Source organism: Salvia splendens, chromosome 9 (assembly GCF_004379255.2).
Source record: "Salvia splendens isolate huo1 chromosome 9, SspV2, whole genome shotgun sequence".
Lineage (NCBI taxonomy): Eukaryota > Viridiplantae > Streptophyta > Magnoliopsida > Lamiales > Lamiaceae > Salvia > Salvia splendens.
In genome coordinates this window covers 792,146-815,208 of record NC_056040.1, presented here as the reverse complement: position 1 = coordinate 815,208, position 23,063 = coordinate 792,146, and the positions used below count along the sequence as shown (strand labels likewise).

At 37.3% G+C, this 23,063-nt stretch overlaps 2 protein-coding genes and 1 long non-coding RNA gene across 5 annotated transcripts; 1 reads left to right on the top strand and 2 right to left on the bottom strand.

Annotated features, from left to right (window-relative positions):
* Positions 1-428: 428 nt before the first annotated feature.
* Positions 429-3,584, bottom strand: LOC121746786. Its single transcript, XR_006039074.1, has 7 exons — positions 3,297-3,584; positions 1,981-2,003; positions 1,808-1,888; positions 1,663-1,719; positions 1,380-1,529; positions 1,227-1,295; positions 429-1,149 (listed from the first exon to the last, which is right to left on the bottom strand). It is a non-coding gene; the product is annotated as an uncharacterized LOC121746786 (long non-coding RNA).
* A 4,320-nt stretch (positions 3,585-7,904) lies between these two features.
* LOC121746505 lies at positions 7,905-10,132 on the bottom strand. The gene is made up of 4 exons (XM_042140372.1): positions 9,834-10,132; positions 9,361-9,453; positions 8,344-8,481; positions 7,905-8,240 (listed from the first exon to the last, which is right to left on the bottom strand). Exons 1-4 carry the CDS (start codon positions 10,053-10,055, stop codon positions 8,199-8,201), a joined length of 495 nt encoding a protein of 164 aa, XP_041996306.1. The 5' UTR covers positions 10,056-10,132; the 3' UTR covers positions 7,905-8,198.
* Positions 10,133-14,729: 4,597 nt separating this feature from the next.
* Positions 14,730-17,869, top strand: LOC121748395. 3 transcript variants are annotated; one of them, XM_042142718.1, is made up of 3 exons: positions 14,730-14,879; positions 15,070-16,503; positions 17,284-17,869. In XM_042142718.1, the coding sequence occupies exons 2-3, from the start codon at positions 15,233-15,235 to the stop codon at positions 17,534-17,536; spliced, it is 1,524 nt and encodes a 507-aa protein (XP_041998652.1). In that variant the 5' UTR covers positions 14,730-14,879; positions 15,070-15,232; the 3' UTR covers positions 17,537-17,869. The 3 variants fall into 3 exon arrangements, with proteins under 3 accessions (XP_041998652.1, XP_041998651.1, XP_041998653.1); XM_042142719.1 differs by having other exon boundaries at positions 14,839-14,975; XM_042142717.1 differs by having other exon boundaries at positions 14,834-16,503.
* Positions 17,870-23,063: the final 5,194 nt, after the last annotated feature.

The window sequence follows — 23,063 nt, the reverse complement described above, 5'->3', positions numbered from 1 at the left end:
TGCAATCCATAAAATCAAATGAGTTAATTTTCGTGTTATACTTAACCTATAAAATCGACCGGCCCTATAGGTTTATTACTAGTCGTTAATTTTCCTGCCCTATAGGTTTATTACTAGTCGTTAATTTTCTTGTTATATTTAACCTATAAAATCGGACGTCCCTATAGGTTTATTATTGAATATATTCCAACCTATAATTGTTTATCAATTTTATTTCTTACAATTCAACCTCAATCCTTCTTATCAAATTTTTTTTATCAAAATTTTATTGTTTTTTTTTATCAATTTCGATTATCATAATTCCACTCAAACAGTGGAGTCATAACATGTTAGTATATTTTTTTATATAAAATAATTAAATTAAAATGAATAATAAATCGCTATACATTGGAAAAAACAGAATAAAATTGGTAAATTGAACACTCAGATAAAATCATAAAATAACTACAATTACTCACATTATGCTAAAATCAACAAATTTTGAAGTTTAGACATAAATTGCCTATGCGGTGTTCAATTTAAACATAAAATCAATAGGAAAAGCAACATAAAATCCCAGATAATAGCTAATCAGTAAATACAGTAATAACTAATAAGCCCAGTAAATAGTAGCAACATAGTAATAGCGAGCATGGACACCCTAATCCAATCAACCTAAATAACACAAACCCCTTCTACGACAAGAGAGCTACCACCACCTAGGACTAACGGATCTAGACAACACAGATGGGGAGGACGAAGATGCATTGGGACTCCTAGTATGGATTCTCGACGAACGAGAAGGCAAGATGCTTCTAGAGTAGCTCCTTGAGCTAGGATTCAAGGCATCCCTCCTTATGCAAGGCAAGAAGCTGCTACAGCTCCTATTCTTATCAGACAAATAACGAGGCGAATGGATTCTAGAATAAGACGAGTAGCTAGGGGAACAACAACAACAACACTCTACGTGAATAAAATTAAATGCTTAGTACTTCCATTTCCACATACGTATTAGAACGACAACACATAACATGAACAAAAACAAATGCCTAGTATTTCCATTTCCACATGCAGATAAACACTTTAACAATGACAGATCATCTCACCGTGAACTGTTTTCAGCCTGAGATACTTTCCCGGAGTAGGTGTCCCTCCCCTCCGTAGTCTAGCCTGAAATAAAACATAACCCACAATCAGTTTCCAGTCAATACACCAGACACTACTCTGTAAATCATGACATAGTTAACCCTCTGGATTTGCTGATGTATTTGATTTGATTTGTTAGTTTTGGTGAAGAGCTGCTACACACAGCTACCCTGTGACCAAAGAAACTTCAACAATCCCAATACAATAGTGAAAGCTTCAGCTACAACAAGCAAGAAATTGCTGAAAATTCCTACCTTCTCCACAGATATAACCCTGCCTTCAAGGACAGATCGGTCCAAGTATTTGATTCAGTGTTCCGCCTCCTTCAGAGAGGACATACTCACGAATCCAAACCCACACGATTCCCTAGTTTGTGTATCGGCAACAAGGTGAACTCCTTCGATCTGAATACCAATAGTTACAGCACAAAGCATAAGCAGAACGCGCCAATAACCAACACATTTCAAGGAAAACTCCGAGCACTACTGTTAACAAACAAAACATAGGACTCATCAACACGAAGATCTCCACGTTTACCTTTCCTTCACATACAGATTATTTCCTGGATTCTCAGCATCACTGGAATCATAGCTCCTGAGCATGATTACAATCAGAATTAAGATGTCCAAAAAAGAAATCCTCAAGAAATTTATGCAATCGAGCCATCGAGGTACTAAACTACCTTGACCAACTCCTTGACGGAGTCAGGGACCTTGAGACAGACCTACTGTTGCACTTATAGTAAGGTGAAGGGGATCTGTAACTGCATAAAATGTGGGTACCAAACAAATTCCATATAAAATCACCAATTGCAAGCGTGAAATTAGCATCAGAAACGTATAATCTAGCACACACCTTGATCTCCTCGAGTATGACATCTGCATTCACGCGCATCAAATAGAATTATCAGATAATTGAGAATTGAAGACAAAACAGTAACAGGTATGGGTTCAAGGGAAGGATCATGTGAATATTGGGAAAATAGATTCAAAACTTTATACTCCTATGATTCAACCTCGAACCTATTTAAATGTAGAGGATAACATCGGAAAAATTTACAAAATTAACTCAGACACACAATAGGTTTCAGCAATTTAAAGAGGAAAGACGAAGCTACAAACTGAAAAAACAACATTATAAAGTGGTTATTGTTAAATCGGATTCCAAATGTAAACTAATCACCAAAATTTCGATTATCCTACAACCACTGGGAGCATACTGTAAAACTGAATACAGAAAAGTAGAGAAAACTCTAATGAATGATAGATAAATACATGGAAAAATAAAAGTAAAATAAGAGAACAACATTGCAGCTAAATTAAATGTGTGCATTCCTCCTAAAACAAATACTGTAAATCCACATGTAATGATGCGCAAAAACAGAAACCACGCTGTAAAATGGATACAGAAAAGCACAGAATGAAGGCCGGATTAATCATAAATCCACCAAAAATAAAAATAAAATACACTACTACTTAAAACACGAAAACTACATTGCATCTAAGTTAATAATTGGAGTATTTGAATTCCTCCTAAAACAAACAGTTCCAAACATGTAATGATCGAATAGAAGCGCAAAAAACAGAAAGCACGCAGTAAAACTGATACAGAGAAGCACAGGAAACTCTGAATGAAGGACAAATCCACCGAAAAAATAAATATAAAACATATATGAAATAGGAAAACAACATCGCAGCTAATTTAATAATCGGAATTCAGAAAGTTTAAATTCCTCCTGAAACAAATGAATCCACACATATAATGATAGAAAGAAGCGTAAAACATAAAGCATAACGTAGAATGGATGCAGAAAACACAGAAAACTCTGGATGAAGGATCGTTGAAATCATCGAAATACAAAAACAAAAATATGTACTACTACTTAGAATAGGAAAACTTAAACAGCATTCAGCTAATTTAACAATCGGAAACTTTGAATATAATAAAATGATCGATCAGATGCGCAAATAATTTCAAAAACATAAAGCGGTTGGATACCGAAAACTCTTGATGAAGGATCGTCAAATTCATCGAAATATAAAATCGAAATATACTTAGAATAGGAAAACAACATTTCAGCTAATTTAACAATCGGAAACTTTGAATTTAATAGATCCGCACATGTAATGATCGAAAAAAAGCGCAAAAATATCGGTGAATATCTAACTGACCTTGACGAGCGACGGCGTAAAGAACAGACGGCGGAATGGTATATCTCTCTCTCTCGTCTCCTCTCCTCTCCTCTCTCAGCTTCTCACTCTCTCTTGTAAGTCCGTAAAATGTCTCTGGAAGGCGGGAGACTCCCTCATGTAGCGAAAAAATGAGGCGAAGTTTCTAGATATTCTGAGGACTGAGGTGTATGGTATCTCTAATTTTGTTTATCCATTTTATATGAAAATTGCGTGAATTAAAGTTGAATAGTTAATGGATTGCTGTGTCTTGAATGTTGATGATTGGCTTTAAATTTTGTGTAAAGTTTAACACAATTATATGAAAAGCTAAATGAATAGGAAACATAAGTAGTGCAAAAAAAATGTTGTATTTGTGAAAAGTACGCCTAAAAAATAATAGTTCACTTTATCTCTATAATGTAAGTTTTCATATAAAAGCGACGATTAGTATCTGTGAGAATGCATTTGTTATGTATGTGTTCTCATATGTAAAGCGATAATATATGTAAGAATGTGCTTATTTACCTTTGTACTATTCCCTTCATTCCAAGATATTAGACTCGTATTTCACTTTGGAATGTCCCAACACACTTGAGTCATTTCTATTTATGATAAAAATTAGGGAATTTAAATGTAATTTGATACAGTTTAATTAACACCCTTATTACAATTAGCATTAAAATAATGTTAATTAATTTAATGTTAATGGATGGAAATTCTCGGTACCCACCCAACCCACCAATTTCAACATCATTCCATTTAACGTCTCTCTCTTCCAACTCAAATCTCTCATTACCCCTCTTCCAAAAATAAAACCATAGATCTAACATTTGTCTCTCAAGGCATCGACATGTCACATGCCTACATGATGACGTGTTTTCATCTAAAAAACGACGACTAGTATTCATGAGAATCCACTTGTTATACCTTGTATATTAAAGACCACAAGGCATCGACATGTCACATGCCTAAATGATGACGTGGGGGCTCATGGATAGTTAACCATTTTGAAAATTTGTAAGGCCATCCACAATAAAAATAGCCCATCAATAGCCCAGCCATAGCCTAGCCACGGCCACATCATCAGCACTAAAAATCCTCCTGCCACATCATCAAAACAAGCAAATAGCCCAGCAATAGCCCAGCCATAGCCTAGCCACATACTATCCACATCACTATTAACAAATATATACAAAATGCAATAATTAACAATAACGCAATATACGAAATTTAATTTACGAGACATATACGGGAAAATTCACTAATATTAATAAAATTTAAAAAGTACATAATTAAAAAAAATTACATTAATTAAATTTACAAATGAAAATTTAAAATAACATTACAACTTAAAGTTAAAAAATAAAAAAAAGACATAATTAAAATCTTAAAAAAATAAAAATGACATAATTTAAAATACAATTTTATAGAAAATCCTTGAATGAGATTGTCCCACATCGAAAGTGGAACATAAAACATTCAAGGATATCTCTCTATAAAAGAGAAACATCCTTGAATGAGATTGTCCCACATCGAAAGTGGAACATAAAACATTCAAGGATATCTCTTTATAAAAGAGAAACATCCTTGAATGAGTTTGTCCCACATCGAAAGTGGAGCATAAAACATTCAAGGATATCTCTCTATAAAAGAGAAACATCCTTGAATGAGATTGTCCCACATCGAAAGTGGAACATAAAACATTCAAGGATATCTCTCTATAAAAGAGAAACATCCTTGAATGAGTTGTCCCACATCGAAAGTGGAGCATAAAACATTCAAGGATATCTCTCTATAAAAGAGAAACATCCTTGAATGAGATTGTCCCACATCGAAAGTGGAACATAAAACATTCAAGGATATCTCTCTATAATAGAGAAACATCCTTGAATGAGTTTGTCCCACATCGAAAGTGGAACATAAAACATTCATGGATATCTCTCTATAAAAGAGAAACATCCTTGAATGAGTTTGTCCCACATCGAAAGTGGAACATAAAACATTCAAGGATGTCTCTATAAAATAGAGGCAACCAAGAATGAGTTTGTCCCACATCGAAAGTGGAACATAAAACATTCAAGGATGTCTCTATAAAAGAGAGACAACCAAGAATGAGTTTCATAAATTCGTAAGCCCATTAAATATATATGGGCTATTACGAATTTCTAGTATAAATTTATTTATAAAAATTGATTTTTATATATAGAAAACAATTTTTATAAATAAATAAAAAAAAATTTATATTTGATTTTTTTAAAAAAATTTGAATTTCAAAAATTCGAATTTAAAAAAAAATCGCGCTGGGCGATCCGGGCGCTGCAATAGCGCCGAGCGGATCGCCCAGCGCTGCGCGGTTTCTCTCTCCAATCGTCCGCTGGGCGACTGCAATAGACCGCCCAGCGAACCGCCCAGCGCCGGCGCTCGGCTGGGCGGTCGCTGGGCGCCTATTGTGGATGGCCTAAGTAGAGTAGAGTAGTTCATGACCCCATTGTACTTTTCACCTCGTCTCTTAACTAAGAGACAACACATTCATTCGTTTATCTCTTAATCATCTCTTAATCATCTCATCACTTAACTATTCAATCAATTTCATTTTTTATTTTTATTTCCAACAAATTCAATTAATAAAAACACACTTCATTAAATAAAATAAAATTACAACTTAAAATCCTAAAAAAACACATAATTAAAAAAAACACATAATTAAAATCTAAAAAAATAAATAAAAAAGACATAATTTAAAATACTAGAAATTAAAAATTACACACTTAAAAACTACTCCGCCGGCGAATCATCCCTCGAAGGCGGTTGCGGTGCACTCAATCCACCTGTAGGAGGAATACCAATTTGTCTTGCCATATACTCAATTCCGGCAAGATGGGCTTGATATTGGGGAGGCGTCATGCTGGAAGTGTCAGTCATCGTGGCGGTCAAGTACATAGACAATAGGGTGTTCGAGCCCGAGACCGAGCCCGCCTGGCTTGATTCGCCTCGGCCCCTCCTCCCTCTAGCCGCCTTTGCCGCCTTGGTCCCTTGCGGCCGACGGCGCCCACTGGAGGAGCCCTGCATCGGTGGTCGTGCCCTCAACCTCTTGTGAGGCGTTGTCTGACCTGCCCTCACTAGACGAGTATTGGCCACATGCTGTATGCTTCGTGCGTTTCGAGCTTGAGCCCGTGCTAGACTGGACACCGACAGCCCACCTTTCAACGTCTTTGACCGCCTCCCAAACATCGACATGTTTGAATCCTTTGTTGTTGTTGTCAAAAAAGACTCGCATAGCCGCTCCCAGAATGTCGGCTCCACTGGCTCCGCTTTGGTAATTCGCCGCTTCATTCTTGTAGATCCCGCAAAAACTTTTTGACATCTCTGTCAACTCGGTCAAAATGAATGCGGAGCATCTTCATGGTGCGGCGGCGGGACCCCTTTGGCTTGTTCTCGTTGTAGGCGTTGGTGACCTTTTTCCAAAAATACTTGCGGGTTTGTTGATTCCCGACGATGGGATCGTACGAGACGTTGACCCAAGCGTTGAACAGAGTCATCGTGTCGTTGCGGCTGTATGGATGATGACCTATATCCTCATCCTCATCCTCGGCCGCCTCCTCCTCTTCCTCCACGGCGTCGAATGCGCGACCCGCGCAGCTTCCACCGCCTCGTCCTCCTTCCGGATTGGGTTCATCCGGAAAATCCTCCCTAATTTGGAATAATCCTTGTGATTGCCCATACATCCGGGCGGAGGGACGAGAGTATGCATCCACATCAAAATACGGTGGTTGGTACGGCGCCGCCGTCGACGAGCCTTGGGTGCCCGACGTCGACGAACAGGAAGCACCCAAGACATTGTACATGCCCCCCAGTCGTCAAACGTGTTCAAGTCATAGCCGCCGGAGCCGCCAGAGTTTCCGTCGCCAGACATTTTGAGATGAAAATTGGAGAGATGAGATGAAAATTGGAGAGAAAAGATAGATGAATTGAGAAGAATAGATGTGTGTTTGTGTGTATAATGAGAGTGAAAGATAAGTATTTATAGAATAAAAAATAAAAAAAATTATTACCGTTTTTATTTATTTTTATTAAAATTGAATTTAAAAAAAAATTATTTATCGCGTCAGCATGACGACGCCCACTCGCGGGCCGGCGAGTGGGCGTCACGCCTAGCGCCAGCGCTCGCCACGTGGCGCTGGCGCGTGGCGAGACGTCTCACCACGCCACCCTCCGGGCCGAGACGCCCCCCGAGACGAGACCGAGATGGTTGGCTGCATCGATGTCTCGTCTCTCCGAGACGAGATAGAGACAGCATCGAGACGCGATGCGGATGGCCTAAGTTGTACGAGTATTATTTATTTTATTAAATTTGATAATTAGGACTTTGTTTTATGTCAAAGCTTTAATTAATTAAATAATTAATTTTCAATCTTTGTTACTCTTTTAGATTAATATCAAGAAAATCTAATAAAAATATTTTATACTTGAAATTTATATGTGTTGATTATTTTATTTTGAAAATTCCTACTAACAAAGCTATAAAATGTGTTCTTAAACATCAGCACGGATATAGGCCTTTCTAACCTGATATGCAACGGTGAACGACGAAACAAATATTGCTCCATATTACCATGTAAATTAAATAGTACTAAGTATTTGGTTAAATTAAGTTATTTAACACACAAATGGCATAATGACACACAAATTGCTCAGCCAACTAAGTAACTGCAACACATTTCCTAACTGACTTCAGAAATGGAATATATTAGGAGTAATATTACAAGGGCAAGAATCTAATCCAACAAATACACACATCACTCAAAGCCAAATCACTGTAATCCATCAAAACGCTCCTTCAACTCGAATCCATGATTCAAACTCCAAACACATCCACACCAAATGCAATGATCAAACCACAAGTCAGCAGTCACTCCTACTGGGCTTATCACTTGTGAAATCCACCTAAAAGGAGCAGTCATGTTGGTGATCAAGAAAATGAGTACTGGAAACGTGCACACGAGCTACACAAAGATGAATCGAGAATGGAGATCGTATGATGAGTTACCTCAGTTGAAGGGGATGGAATCCAGTCATTAGTAGCAGGGTTCCCCTTGCTTGAGGCGTGGCATTCTGTTGTGGTTTCACCTGCTATGCTGAAGTCCTTCTCATTTGTGTTCTCCATTTTTATGAACCCTGTTCCAGTCTGCCAAAATACCAAGAATTCAAAATGGATCAAAGTAAGAGAGGGAATTTGCTGAAATTATTTGGTTTTACTATATTCATTTTTTTAGTTTCTTGACCAAAATGTTTGTTCATAGTAAATATACAATGTGAACCCTGTTTCAGTCTGTCAAAATGCCAATAATTCGATATGGACCAAAGTAAGAGAGGGATTATTTGCTGAAATTCTTGATTTTACTCTTCATTTTTAGTTTCTTGATCAAAATACCAAATATGTGTTCATAGTAAATAGACTGTGAACCCTGTTCCAGTCTGTCAAAATACCAGGAATCCAAAATGGACTAACTTAAGAGATGGACTATTTGCTGAAATTCTTGATTTTACTATCTTCGTGTCTAGTTTCTTCATCAAATGTGTGTTCATAGTAAATAGACATTGTGATTGTCTTGAGATATGCAGATGAATATTTGTTTTTTTATCATTTCAACACTTCAACAATTTCATTACTCAAGAACCAACAATTGACCAGTTTTTTTACATGATAATTAATTAGTCCACTTGGATTTTCAGTATGTCATAAAACCAAGACCTCGAAATGGATCAAAGTGAGAGATAGATGATTTGCTGAACTTCTTGATTTTCCTATATTCATTTTTAGTGTCTTTATCAAATGTGTGTTTATAGTAAATAGACATTGTGGTTGTATTGAGATATGCAGATGAATATTTGTTTTTTTGTCTCTTTACACTCATTTACACTCATTCACCAGTTTTTTAACAGGATATTAGTATCTACTTCGATAGAGCTAAAATCAAAATTCACTAGGATATCTAACACCCATAATCAAGGTACGTAGAACTAAATTTTGATTGAATTGAAGTGTGAAGGAGTTGATTTTTACCGTGTGATGCTGCTTGTCAACGCAGTTGAGGTCCTTGTAATACTCAGTTTCTGTAAATTCTTCATCAGGTTTGCCTCCAGAGTAATCCAATTTCTGCAATACATGAAGAAATCATGTCCCAAAATCAGTATTCCGAATCAATCGACCTATAATTTGCTCGATAACTATGAATTCAACTTGCAAAACCACCATATAACTAACAAAATTCAGGACAGAGTGTGTTTATTCTAGACACATGCTGTGCACAATTAAACAAAACATCACATACAGTGAAATTCACCAAGTGAGGGAGAGCACTGCTCATAATCTCATGCCAATTGTTAAATTCAGTGAGTTTTGGCAGATATATCGTAATAGAAACTCAGATCGAGAAGCAGCAAACTCTAATTATCGATCAAACTTGAGAAATCCTTCCATCACAAAACTCACATTCTAATTTCTAAATCTACAGCACATCGAAATTCAAAACTAACCTCAGTATCCTTCTCGAGCAGCTGGAACTGAGCATACTCAGCAATAACTCCGTCGTCGGATGAGAGAGCGTCGGTGTAAACGGCGGAGTGGTCGCTCCGCTGAGGCTTGGTGTGGCGCTTCGGCGCCGCCTCGTCGAAGCGCTCGCGAACAGCCGCCTCTACCTTCGCCGCCTCCTCTCCGCTCAAATGGACGTCGCTGCGGTTCGGCCTCACGTACTCCATTTTCTCACTCCGGATTTGAGCTGATATGATCGGTGAAATGTGATATGTGTGTTTTAGAAGAAGAAGAAGATATTTTATGTGGAGAAGTCGCACTAATTTTATTGGCGAGTAAGATATTTTCTGCAATTTTGTACGGTCTTTTTGTTTGTTAGTATTTTTTGTTTGTTTGTTTGTTTTTTTCTAATTTATGAGCTTGGCGGTGAGATATTTCTATTGATGATATACGCAAATAAAAATCATATTGGTAATCTTTTAGTGAGAATAAAAACATATACTCCAAAATTAACGAGTTTTATGTTATGCATTATAGTTTGCGGATTAAATAAGAACGTAGTCGACGGTGAAACTGCAGAAGACATTCAACAAGTCATACAAGGCACAAAACCAGGAGATCATTAGATTAAAAAAGGCGACAAAAGATACCTTAGATGTGGGCTTGGGCTGCGGACTGCGGTAGAGTTAGAGCGAAATAATACGAGCCAGTCGTGATCATGACGGAGAAGTGGTCGTGGGTTCATCATGTGTTATGGAGTTAGAAAATGTTCATAGTCTATGTATCTTCGATATAATAGTCCATATCATTTACACTTTTGGTTTTGATTTACCCCTTTCTATAGTTGCTTCTATCTTTTAATTTTTAGAGCACTCTTTATTGGAGAAAACTAAGCACAAGCAAATTTTGGGCCTAAAAGAAACATGCCATTATGCGCACACTTATTAGATATTCTAGCAGGCAGCAGCCCATCCCAAGGGGTTGATGGCTTTGCCGAAATTTAACCCTGAAAATCCAAAAACTAAAACTAAATGCGTATTTAACTTTATTTAAATCAAATTATTCTTACAAAACTATCCTCAAAATCTAGTCCAGCAACAACATTATACCTATCAATCCCCTTAGCTTGATCACGAAAATATTAAACGAGACAAAAAAACACAATAGAAGCATTTTTTGTCAAATCATCATACACATTAATAATAATAATAATAATAATAATAATAATAATAATAATATATTTTGAATATATTACTTCATCACAAGGTTGATACTTGATAGAATGGAGTGAACTCAACCCCTATAGATAAAGACGTTGCACTGTGGAATCACATCAACTCCAAAGATCGAATTTAGTTAGTATAGTTTTCTATCCTTCATGGACTAACATTAGAGTCAATCAAGACCCAACCGAACCCTACATAAATCAACGATCGGTATCATCGCAATGCAATGGCATTATTAGTGGCCATAATGAGATTTTGTTTTGTACAAAATACTCCATATGAACTAGGACAGTTTTTGGTGTTGCTATCAATCTAGGGTAACCGTTATCATGTCGACGAGGGAGGGCCCACATCATCTCCAATTATGGGCTGCATTCTTCACTTTCATTTTGGGCCGTTAAATCCAGCAACTACAACTATCATAAATAAATACTATAAAATTTAATAATATATTACTAAATAATTTAAACCTTTAGTCATAACTATTGATCGATGTGTATATTGCACAAATTCAGTTCATGTGAAACAATTTGCATATCATGACAGAGAAACTTTATTGAAAACTAGTGTAACAAATTATGCTAACATAGCAACGGTGAGATGTGAACTTAAGCCATTTCCCATTGAAAATTACTGATTTTCATTCACCCATCTCATTTTAATTTGATTCGGTTTTGAAGAAATGTATAAAAATAAATAGAAAACGTTAATAGAGTGTGAGTCATTCTTTTATATATTTTTATTAAAAAAATAACTACTTCAACGTTTGATGGAGGGAGTACTTACCCAATTAGTAGATCTTCATAAGGGGCAAAAAAAATAATCTTAGCGATTTGAATTATACTTTCTAAATAATTGTTTAAGTCCATTTACTTGACTCTTTAAGATGCTCATTGTAAGTAATTTAATTGTCTATATTTATCACGTGACATCGATTCAATTCACTTGCAAATTTGCAATAAGAGTAAATATATTGCATGAAACTTAATCAAATAAAATTGTCAACTAGTAGGGAGATGAATGGACGTACGATATTTGTTCGTCTATAACTATCATGTCATATGTGTAAATATGTGTGTATTAACTATTGGCAAAATGCATTCTTTCATCCTAAATGGTCCTATATTTCCGTCGTTTACCGAATTATATTTGAATTTATTTGAGAAGAAGTTTTACTGCTAGCAGCATACTAGAATAGTTCCATAACAAATATTTTGTGGATCTACTAAATATTTTATGTACCCAAACTGGAGATTAGCTAGGACCCATAAGTATTTATATACATAATTTTACAAACTTGCAATACTCACATGATATAATTATTTTCCAAAAAAACTACTATTAACATTTATTTAACTCGAAAAAGTATCTTAGCTATCTTCAATCTTTTAAGCTTAAATTACTACCCCACGCCTAGCTAACATATTAATTCGTGATATATGGAATTATGCATAATCATAATGAATAATGATTGCAATAGAGACTAATAGGTATTAACTTTCAATTCCTAAAAAAAGATAAATTCACTTTCAAAATATCAAGTATGTCACGTTGAAAGCGTTGTTATATATTTAAAGAAATAAAATAAATTACACATTCGTAATGTCATGTAATAAACAGAATGATGATTGTCATTATAAAAGAGTAGCTACTAGATAATTAGCTGTGAGTGTGGGAAATTATTGGCTAAGTAGATTTTGTTGAGGGGAAAGTTGCAACCAATGGACATTGAAGTAGAGACAAGAAAGGGAATATTTTCATAAAATAATCATTTCTTTATCTAACTCCATCTTTCACCGATATGAAGGCCATTTCATTTGCTGCCATTGCTTTATAAATAATCATATCTCTATTTCTCAAGTTCCGATCCATAAAATCATTTTAGATATTTTATTAATGTATACCCAGATCCAGAATTTATTTTAATAATCTTAAATAAGATATATTCCAGATATATGAATTAATATCAAGGTTTCCATGAAAAAATCTATCATCATTTGATTCGACATATATCGCTTATTAATTAAAGTTTGCAAGTTGAAACTATACGCGTATTTTAACTTCAATTTAATATGAAAAGTTGCAGTATATGATTGTTTGTAACATAAATTATGCCAACGATAAAACCACAACGTTGGCTTTCAATACTTCTTCAAACTTCAATTACTTATCATCGTGTATTCGTGTTTCACTACAATTCCTATAAATCAACAAAACTTAATTAATTAAATCATTATTTCTAATTAAGTTATTAATTGAAATAATGACAATAATAATAATGATAATGATAATAATATGTTATACCATAAAGTACGATTCTTAATTAATTTTAAAAATTATAATTGCTAAATAACTCATTAATTGAGAACAAAAAAAAGAGTATTAAAAACAATAACACTAAAAAATGATAGTTTGAATTGTAATAAAAATAAAAATAATAGTAGTACTTAATATGTAAAGATGATCATAAGAATTTTAGAAAATTATAGTATTACTAGTTTTTCATAATTTTTATTAATTTTAATTAGATAAAAACCAGATAAATACATGATTTAAAAATATGATTAATTTATATTAAAAACAAATTGATTGATACTACCCGTCAGTATTAATATTATCTATTTATTAATAATTGAAAAAGACAAATTAAAACGAATGCACCAGTTGTAAGTTGTAACCAACTGTAACCAAAGAGGGTTAAAAAAAGAACGGATGAGAATTTGCCGTTCGAACAGCCGATCATATTACATAATTCAACTTTGGAAAATGATTTTAGTAAAATTGATTGTGACTGAAATACTACACAATAGCTGAAATTTAAAATTTATGACATTTTACACTAGTATGTTTCCTTTTTTTGTCCAATAAAGCTACTGAGATCAATAGTCCTTTCGAAATTATTAGGTATTCATCGGTCAAATACTTAATTAGCATCATGTGTATAAGATTTTATTTTTTTATATTTAAATATATATTATGATTACATGCTTGCTATAATAAGAACTTTAATTGAGATCTAATTAACCATTAATTAGACTGTGAATCGATCCATACTTCTTTCAATAATATGGTTAGTTATACCTAAAGTTTAACTTTTGAACTCTCACATTAAATTCTGAACTGAAGTTAGTTAAGGATCAGATATTTTCTTATTATAATAGCAAGTATGTTGTTACATGAATAAATATATAAATATAAATGTTCCATTTTTTAACTAATACTAATAACAATGTTCCTGTTTATTCCAGCGCAGAACACTATATGGTAAATTCTACCAACTTTGTTATCAGATTATTAAAATCAATTAAACGTGGCAAATAAATTGAAAAGGAAAAACAGAGTATTTTATAATAAAAAGTTCAATTCTTTTTTCTCTTTTCTTACAACTTTAATTCTGGGCATATGATTATAGTAACTAAAATGGAACATTCTATTTTGGGAGTTTGAAATTGAAGATGCTATACAAGAAATATGTAAATGTATTTTGTAGATATTACCGTTTAAAATAAAGTACTCCACTGGTAGAAGATATTTAATACTCCTACATACTTTTTTCTCAAATAAACTTGAGGAAAAATCAGACGTATGGACCCACCACAGTGTCTTAAATCAATAGTAGTATTTGTACAAAAAATACGGTCAGATTCTTTGTGAACGTTCGTACTTACAGTCTCTCTCTAGCTGTGTTGGACGGTTCTGCCCCCAAGATTTTTCCAAGCTGTGTTTTTAGTGTTTGTTTTTCCATTTTCCTGCTGTATTTAAAGGCCTTCGCTCCCATTCTCTTCATTCTTGATAAGCAAAGCAACGGCCCTCGTCCTATTTCCGGTGACTTTTTCTGCCTCTTCGAAGCTTTAGTAAATTGGTTTATGCGATTCATCTCGGAATGTGTAGCCTTGATCCGTTTTTAATGGCTGTGTTTGCGTATGGAAATGAAATGATTATAAGAAATGGGAATGATTGCTTTTGATTCATTTCAACTTCAATTTGATTGTTTTCTCTCCTTTTCATTTTGTAGGGATTTGTGTTTGAGCTGAGCGCAACTGAAATTTAGGGATTGACGGATTCTGCCCTTTTTCCTGATTCGAATCAACGAGATTTTTTTTTTCTGAAAAAAGTTTTATTTTTTTTGGTTTAGCTCCTTTTTCCCTCTCGATTCCTCGTTTGATTTCAATTGAATTATGGTATTGAAAGTAGCTCCAGCAGCTTCACTGCGGTGGCCGCAGCCGTCACTCCCCCAATCGCCGCCGTCTTGCTCCCAGACACTGGCCTCCGCCATCCCCTCCCCGTCGTCGCGGCGGTGGAGCTTCTCCAGCGGCGACGGATCGCTCCTCCGCCGATTCGTCGGAAAATCCGCCCTATTCCTCGGCGCAAATCCACTCCGCCGCTCCCGATCGTGCGGCGGCAGTAAGAGAACCCGCGCTCGGACGATCCGAAAAGCCCTAACCGCCAGCTTGGATTCATTCTCCGACGAAGAATTCTCGAAGCAAATTGAGAAGCTAGCGCTCAGATTCCAGCTCAACGACGACGATAATGTCAGCACCAGTTTGAAAATTGATGAATTCGAGTCTAGATTCGACAATGCTGGTGCAGATGAGCAGTGGCAGAGGGGGCTCGCCGTGGCTGGGGGCTCGGCCTATTGCTCGATAAAGAAGTCGTTTTCGTCTATGGTGTTTATAATCCGAGAGCTCCATAGCTACACCTTGCAGATGAGGTATTTCTTGCACTACGAGGATATGCAAGGGATTGTGGCCAAAGTGCAGAGGGAAATGCACGCGTCGTTCGTGTGGTTGTTTCAGAAGGTTTTCTCGACTACCCCGACTTTGATGGTGTACGTGATGATACTCCTCGCGAACTACAGTGTTTTCTCAATGTCGAGTAATGCAGCCATAGCCTCTGCACCACCACCGATGTGTGTTTCCACCACGGAGGAGTTATCAGTATCCGTGGTGGAGGAGAAGGGACAGAAATTCGATGCATCTATTGTAAAGACACTGAAGTTGTCTTCCTCGACTGGGAAGGCAGCTTCGGTTGGAGGGAGCAGCGGGGGTGGGGGTGGGAAGTTCCCGTCTGTTGCTAGTGGGACCGAGGGAGATGGGAGGTTTGATGAGTCGAATTATTATAGCACCGTAGCACCTGATGGTAGCGTGTCCTCGTTTGTGAATCCGTCTAGGACTAGTGGGGAGGAGTCTGTCTCGAGCGTGGAGGAGGAAGCAACGTTGTGGGATTCGCTTGTGGAAGAGGCTTCCAAGATGGGGAACGAGGATTTGGACCAAGAAACTAAGAAAGGATTTGTTTCTCCCGTTGATGCGAGGATTGAAGCGGATGATGATTCGGAATATTTGAGAATGGTGTTACTGTACCAAACGGAGTTGGCTCAAGAGCCCAGCAATCCGCTTTTGCTAGCAAATTATGCTCAGTTTCTCTATCTCGTTGTTCGGGATCTTGACAGGTATGTATCAAACCTTTTAACCTTGTGTTTGAATTCAGTTTCTTGTTTTTTACTGTGTGATGAACCTTGTTCGATTAGGTTTTGATTTGGGATATTATTATTGGAGCCTTGTAGTAATCTTGACCATGTTGTTCTTGGCTGATTCATGAATTAGGTTGTTGTTGGTTGCAAGTTGTGTGATTTTTGTGGGGAAGTTGTTGTCTGAATTCGGATTGAGATTATCGTGGCGATAGCAAGTTGTGTGGTGCAGTTTGTATGTCTTTCTTGAGTGAAAAAAGATGATAAAACATCTCATCTTAGAGTTTTAGAGCCCACCAAATGAAAATATCACCAAAATTTGGCAATTTATTTCTAGGCTGTGCTTTGTTGTCTTGACTTTGGAGTTTTGAAAAATCTAAGGGGGAGGCTATAGTCTTGATCCCGACAGCATTAGACGCTGCCAAACAAGTGTGGTCACCGGTGGCCGGCCCTCTGATAGGAACCTTACATTTTTGCCATTGATACTATAACAGTCCTAATCAATATTTGTGCAAATTATCAAGAATCTGGAAAAATATGTTTGCTTTTAATATTCTGCCACTAATTCATTCAATATTTGTGTAAATGGTCAAGAACCTTCAAACTCTAGCATTCTTATTCCATCATTTTGCAAAAAATTCAAGAATCTTGAAAATATGTTGTGACCATACAATTTTCAAGAATCTAGAAAACATGGTCTTACTTCATACTAAGAAAATGGGTGATTTTCGTGTTTGATCTGACGATGTTTGGTTGAAATAGGGCGGAGGACTACTTCAAGAGAGCCACGGAGGTGGAGCCAAAGGACGCGGAGGCACTGAACAAGTACGCTAACTTCCTGTGGGTGGCAAGGAACGATCTGTGGGCAGCAGAGGAGACCTACTTGGAAGCCATTGATGCGGAGCCGAGCAACTCATACTATGCAGCTAACTATGCCCATTTCTTATGGAACACGGGCGGTGAAGACACTTGCTTCCCTCTGAGCTCGCCCGATGCAGAATCAGATTGTCTGTAAAAGTCTTCAATGGAATTATCAAGAAAATCAATCATTTATTGTGTTAATTATCCAGTGAGAGTGGTGAAAGAGAGGTTTCCTTCTCCATGAGCTAGGTTTTTCTTTTTCTTTTATTTTTGCCTTTTTAATATTATATATAAGTGTATATATATATAATATTGCTATCATAGGTGGGGGCTCATTTTATTTTGTTTTTTTCCTTTGTTTTGATTTTGGTGGGGTGCAAAGAGAGATGCTCTTTGTTTTTGTTCTTGTACTCCACTTGCACAAATGCGATAGGCATAATTGTAATTAAACTCTCTTGTTAATAATTAAGTGCCATTTTTTCGGTTATGAAGGTTGCATGATTGTGTTTTGCTAGAATTATATATGTACTAAAATATTACTAATGAACAAGTATATTTATAATACTACGATTCTATTTAATTCTAAAATAATTAAGTACTTTATATAATCACAAACACAAATTACTAAACTTCTCTCAAAATTGAAATTAACTAAAGCTATAATGGGTGCACCATTTTTTTTTGTAAAATTACGCGTGTCTCATGGATGGATTTGCATGTGCATATGCGTAATGTAAGCTAAACTAGTCTAGTCATGCTCAATTGGGTTTTTATTGGGCAGAAAATGACTAAACAATTATCTTAAAGTTCTAATCACGAAATTATGTAAAGTTAGGCCTATTATTGGATCTATAGATTATATCTAAAAGGTAATAAAACACAAACATTGGAATTTTATGGTTGTTCTTTAATTGTGACTAGGGGTGGGTAGGTACGGTATACCTTACCGAAACTATCATACCGTATACATTACCGTAAATACGGTATGCAAAAAAATCATACATTTACCTTACCAAAGTTTTCGGTATACCGAACTTCGGTATACCTTATTTTCGGTATGACGAATTTCCATACCGATACCGTACCTCATTTTCGGTATACCATACCGAAGTTCGGTATACCTGACTTTCAACATCAATTAAAACAGAAAATTAGAGTTTTTAGAATATTATTTATATTTTATAATTTTAAAAAATAAATTAAATATAATTTATTCATAATTATATTTATATTTCACAATAGATTTTATAATTTAAAAATATATAAAATATATTTTATATATAATTGTGCTTATATTTTTATGGTATATACCTTAGTTTACGGTATATACCGAATTTCGGTATGCAGCGGTATACCGCGGTATTTGAAAATCCATACCGTTACCTTACCAAAATGTTTCGGTAAGGTATCTACCGTATCGAAAGTCACGGTATACCAAAAATTCGGTATTTTCGATATTTTTTCGGTACGATAAGGCCGGTATTTCGGTATTTTTCCTCAGCCCTAATTGTGACTTGTTACTAAGATGAAGGGGATTCAAATACATTAGTCAAGACACTTAAATAGCTTTAATTTTGTAAGTAGATCACATATTGACTCGTAGGGGTGCGTTATATTGCTAACTATTAAAGTTGCTAACTCTGCTAATTCATCAATGCAGTGTATTAAAAATGTCAACACATAATATAACACATTATATTGAAGTTCAACAAAATCATGTGTTGACATTTTAATGTCACTGTGTTGACATTTTTAATACATTGCGTTGATGTGTTAGCAAGTTATCAACTTAAGAAAGTTAGCAATTGATCACACCCCTTGACTCGTAAATTAAAGTTGTAAGTCGTAACTAGGTGATTTTTAAAAAATTTCTCGGGCGATAAAACTGCACAATATTTGGATAAAGTACCTATATTGTCAATAATCATCTAACATGCTGAAGTTAATTCTTAAAAATTTCCTTGGGCATAACATTCCTCATAAATTTGATAAGAAAATCATCTTCATTTTGTCCTTGCACTCTATCAATTGGCATTGCAAAAGTCGCATGATCTGCTGAGAATTCTCTTTGGTGCATATCTTTAAGGAATGGTATTGCGTTGTTGAGTTCATCTTTCTTCAGCAAACTTTGAACAATGACATTGTATGTTGATGGATCCGCGAATTTCTGATGTTAGTAAATGCTGGAAAATACAGATCACGACACAGAGAATTTACGTGGTTCGATTTACTGAGGTAAATCTACGTCCACGGGAAGAAAAGAGGGCAGAGTTGTATTGCTTGATCTGTTTTCTACAGCTTACAATACAGACTTGCTATTTGATCTTTTATCTCTAGAGAGCTTAACAGAACTTTTTTCTATCTATCTGATCTAGGTTCTATTTATACATTGAACCAAGATCGTGGCATGCAGCACCATTTACTAGGTAGTGGATGTCGTGGAGATCGTGGCGATCTTGCATGGGTCCACTATCCTGTATGAGTTAATGACTGCTTGACACCACTAAATAGATCGTGGGTGTAGTGGAGGTGGAAATCCTGCATGAGTCCACTATCTCCTAGTTCGGTCGAATACTGAGACCGAACTGCTGAATTATTGCCGAGCAGCTTTTGCCGATCTGAGAGTAGAGCTTGATGCCGACCTGAGAGCAGAGTTTGATTGGTTGGCTTTTACCGAGCTGTAGGCTGGGGCCGAACTCTTTGGTTGTGCCGAACTGAACTCTTTAGTCATGCCGGACTGATACTCTTTAGTCATGCCGAACTGGTACTCTTTCTTGGGCTTTAGGCTGATGGGCTTGTTTAGTACGTACTCCATCACTACCCCCCCCAAAAAGCGAAGTGAATCACTTCGGCATTCTGGATAAAGGTACGGGGTAAGTTGATGTTTGTCCTCGGTCTTATGAAGTGAACTCTTCTTTGACCGGACTTGGTTTGTGTCCTAATTTGGCGAGTTTTATCGCTCGGATCGGACTTTCCGTTGTCCTAATTTGGGGATCGGACTTTCCCTTGTCCTAATTCGGCGAGTTTTATCGCGTGGATCGGACTTTCCCTTGTCCTAATTCAGGCAAGTTTTATCGCGTGAATCGGACTTTTGTTGCAGTTCGTTTCAGACGAAGTGCTTGATTCTTAAGCTGAATTGTGGTCTTGTATCCTCTTTAGAAGCTTGGACTTCACAATCGTTGGCTTATTGCAGTTCGTTTCAGACGAAGTGCTTGTTTAAGCTGAATTGTGGTCTTGTATCATCTTTAGAAGCTTTGACTTCACAATCGTTGGCTTATTGCAGTTCGTTTCAGACGAACTGCTTGTTTAAGCTGAATTGTGGTCTTGTATCCTCTTTAGAAGCTTTGACTCACAATCGTTGGCTTGTATATGTTCTAAGAAGGGGATCAGCCTTCGAAGAACAAGATACCTCAGTAACATTTGTAAGAGACGACACGCACAGAGACAGACAAAACACACAGACAAAACGCACAGAGACAAAAAAAAAAGACCAAGCAAACCAAATAAAGCACATTGACCGAACAGGACTCAAGACTGACTGACCGGACTGTCTCTTACAAATGGAACTTCTTGAGGTTGGAAATGTGCCATGTTCGGGGTACCTGTTCTCCTGACATGTGAGCCAATTTGTAAGACCCTTTGCCGAGGACTTCTGACACCCGATACGGACCTTCCCATGTGGGTTCGAGCTTGCCCAGCTTTTCTGCTCGGCTTACTTCGTTGTTTCTCAAGACGAGATCTCCCACTTGAAATTGCAGCTTCTTCACCCTTTGGTTGTAATACCGGGCTACTTGCTCCTTGTACTTGGCTGCTTTTATGCATGCCAATTCTCTTCTTTCTTCGGCAAGATCTAGCTCGGCTCTCAGTCCGTCGTCATTCATTTCTGCTGAGAAATTTAGAGTTCGGGGACTGGGTATGCCGATCTCCACCGGAATCACGGCTTCAGTGCCGTACACAAGACTGTACGGAGTTTCACCGTTGGAGGTTGTGGGTGTAGTTCGGTAGGACCATAGGACTTGAGGGAGATTTTCTACCCATTGTCCTTTGGCTTGTTCTAACCGAGCTTTTAACCCTTTCACCAGGATACGATTTGTTACCCTCCGTTTGTCCGTTTGCTTGTGGATGAGAGACCGAAGTGAACCGCTGTTGAATGTTCAGCTCTTGGCACCAATTCTTGAACGTCTTGTCGGTGAACTGAGTCCCATTATCCGAGATGAGGATGTGGGGTATGCCAAATCGGCACACTATGTTCTTCCAGACGAAGTCCAATGCCTTTGAGCTCGTTATCGTAGCTAATGGTTCAGCCTCCACCCACTTCGTGAAGTAGTCCACGGCAACGATAAGGAATTTCATTTGCCGAGGAGCTTGAGGAAGTGGTCCCACTATGTCTATGCCCCATTGCATGAAAGGCCAAGGGCTTTGCATAGTGTATAGATCGGTCTGCGGCATCCTTGGGACATTTGCATGAATTTGGCACTTCGTACACTTCTTGACGAGCTGCACTGCCTCTTGTACCATGGTTGGCCAATAATATCCCCATCTCAGAACTTTTTTAGCTAAAGCTCTGGCTCCGATGTGGCTACCGCACGATCCTTCATGAACTTCTCTGAGGATATAGTCCGTCTCTTCTGGCCCTACGCACCGCAATAACGGCTGGAGGTAAGACTTTCTAAAGAGGACTCCTTCATGAAGTTCGTACCGAAGTGCTCGGCACGTGATCTTCCGAGCTTCTCTCTTATCCTCGGGCAATTGTCCTTGATCCAGATACTGCAAGATCGGCGTCATCCAGTTCGGCGAGCTGGATACTGAATGTACCTCGGCTTCATCAATGCTTCGATGCATTAATTCTTCCGCCTTTGAGCTCGGATCTGAGGCCAACTTACTTAAGATATCTGCTCGGCTATTTTCCGCTCTGGGAATGCGGATTATCCGAAAATAGGAGAAACTTCGGCTGATGCTTTGCGCTTTGTCCAAATACTTCTTCATTCTCTCGTCACGAGCTTCACTTGTACCCAACATGTGATTTACTATGACTTGTGAATCACAATGGACTTTGAGAGATTTGACGAGCAGACTTTGCGCTAACTGGAGTCCGGCCAGGAGGGCTTCGTACTCGGCTTCATTATTAGTAGTGGGGAATAGGAACCGAAGTGAGTAGGTTACCTCGTGTCCGTCGGGAGCGACAAGTAAAATACCAGCTCCACTTCCCATCTTGTTTGAAGCTCCATCTACGAATCCGCTCCAGCAGTCCGGCGGCTCTACTTCGGATTCCAAGGGCTGTGCTAGTTCGGCATTGGCAGAATTTTTCTGTTCGGCAAGGACAGGGATTGCTTGATCGAACTTGGCCTCTGCAAGAAAATCTGCCAAGGCTTGTCCCTTGATGGCTTTCCGAGGTAGATATTCAATTGTGTGCTCTCCCAACTCTATAGCCCACTTGGCGATTCTGCCTGATGCTTCTGGTTTGGTCAACACTTGCCGAAGTGGCAGATCAGTTAAGACGCATACCTTGTGAGCATAGAAGTATGGCCGCAGTCTCCTTGCTGCATTTACTAATGCCAGAGCAATCTTTTCCAGAGGTTGATACCTGGTTTATGGACCTCTTAATGCTCGGCTTGTAAAATAGATGGGAAGCTGCTTTAGGCCTTCTTCTCGTACAAGCACCGCGCTGATGGTTTGATCCG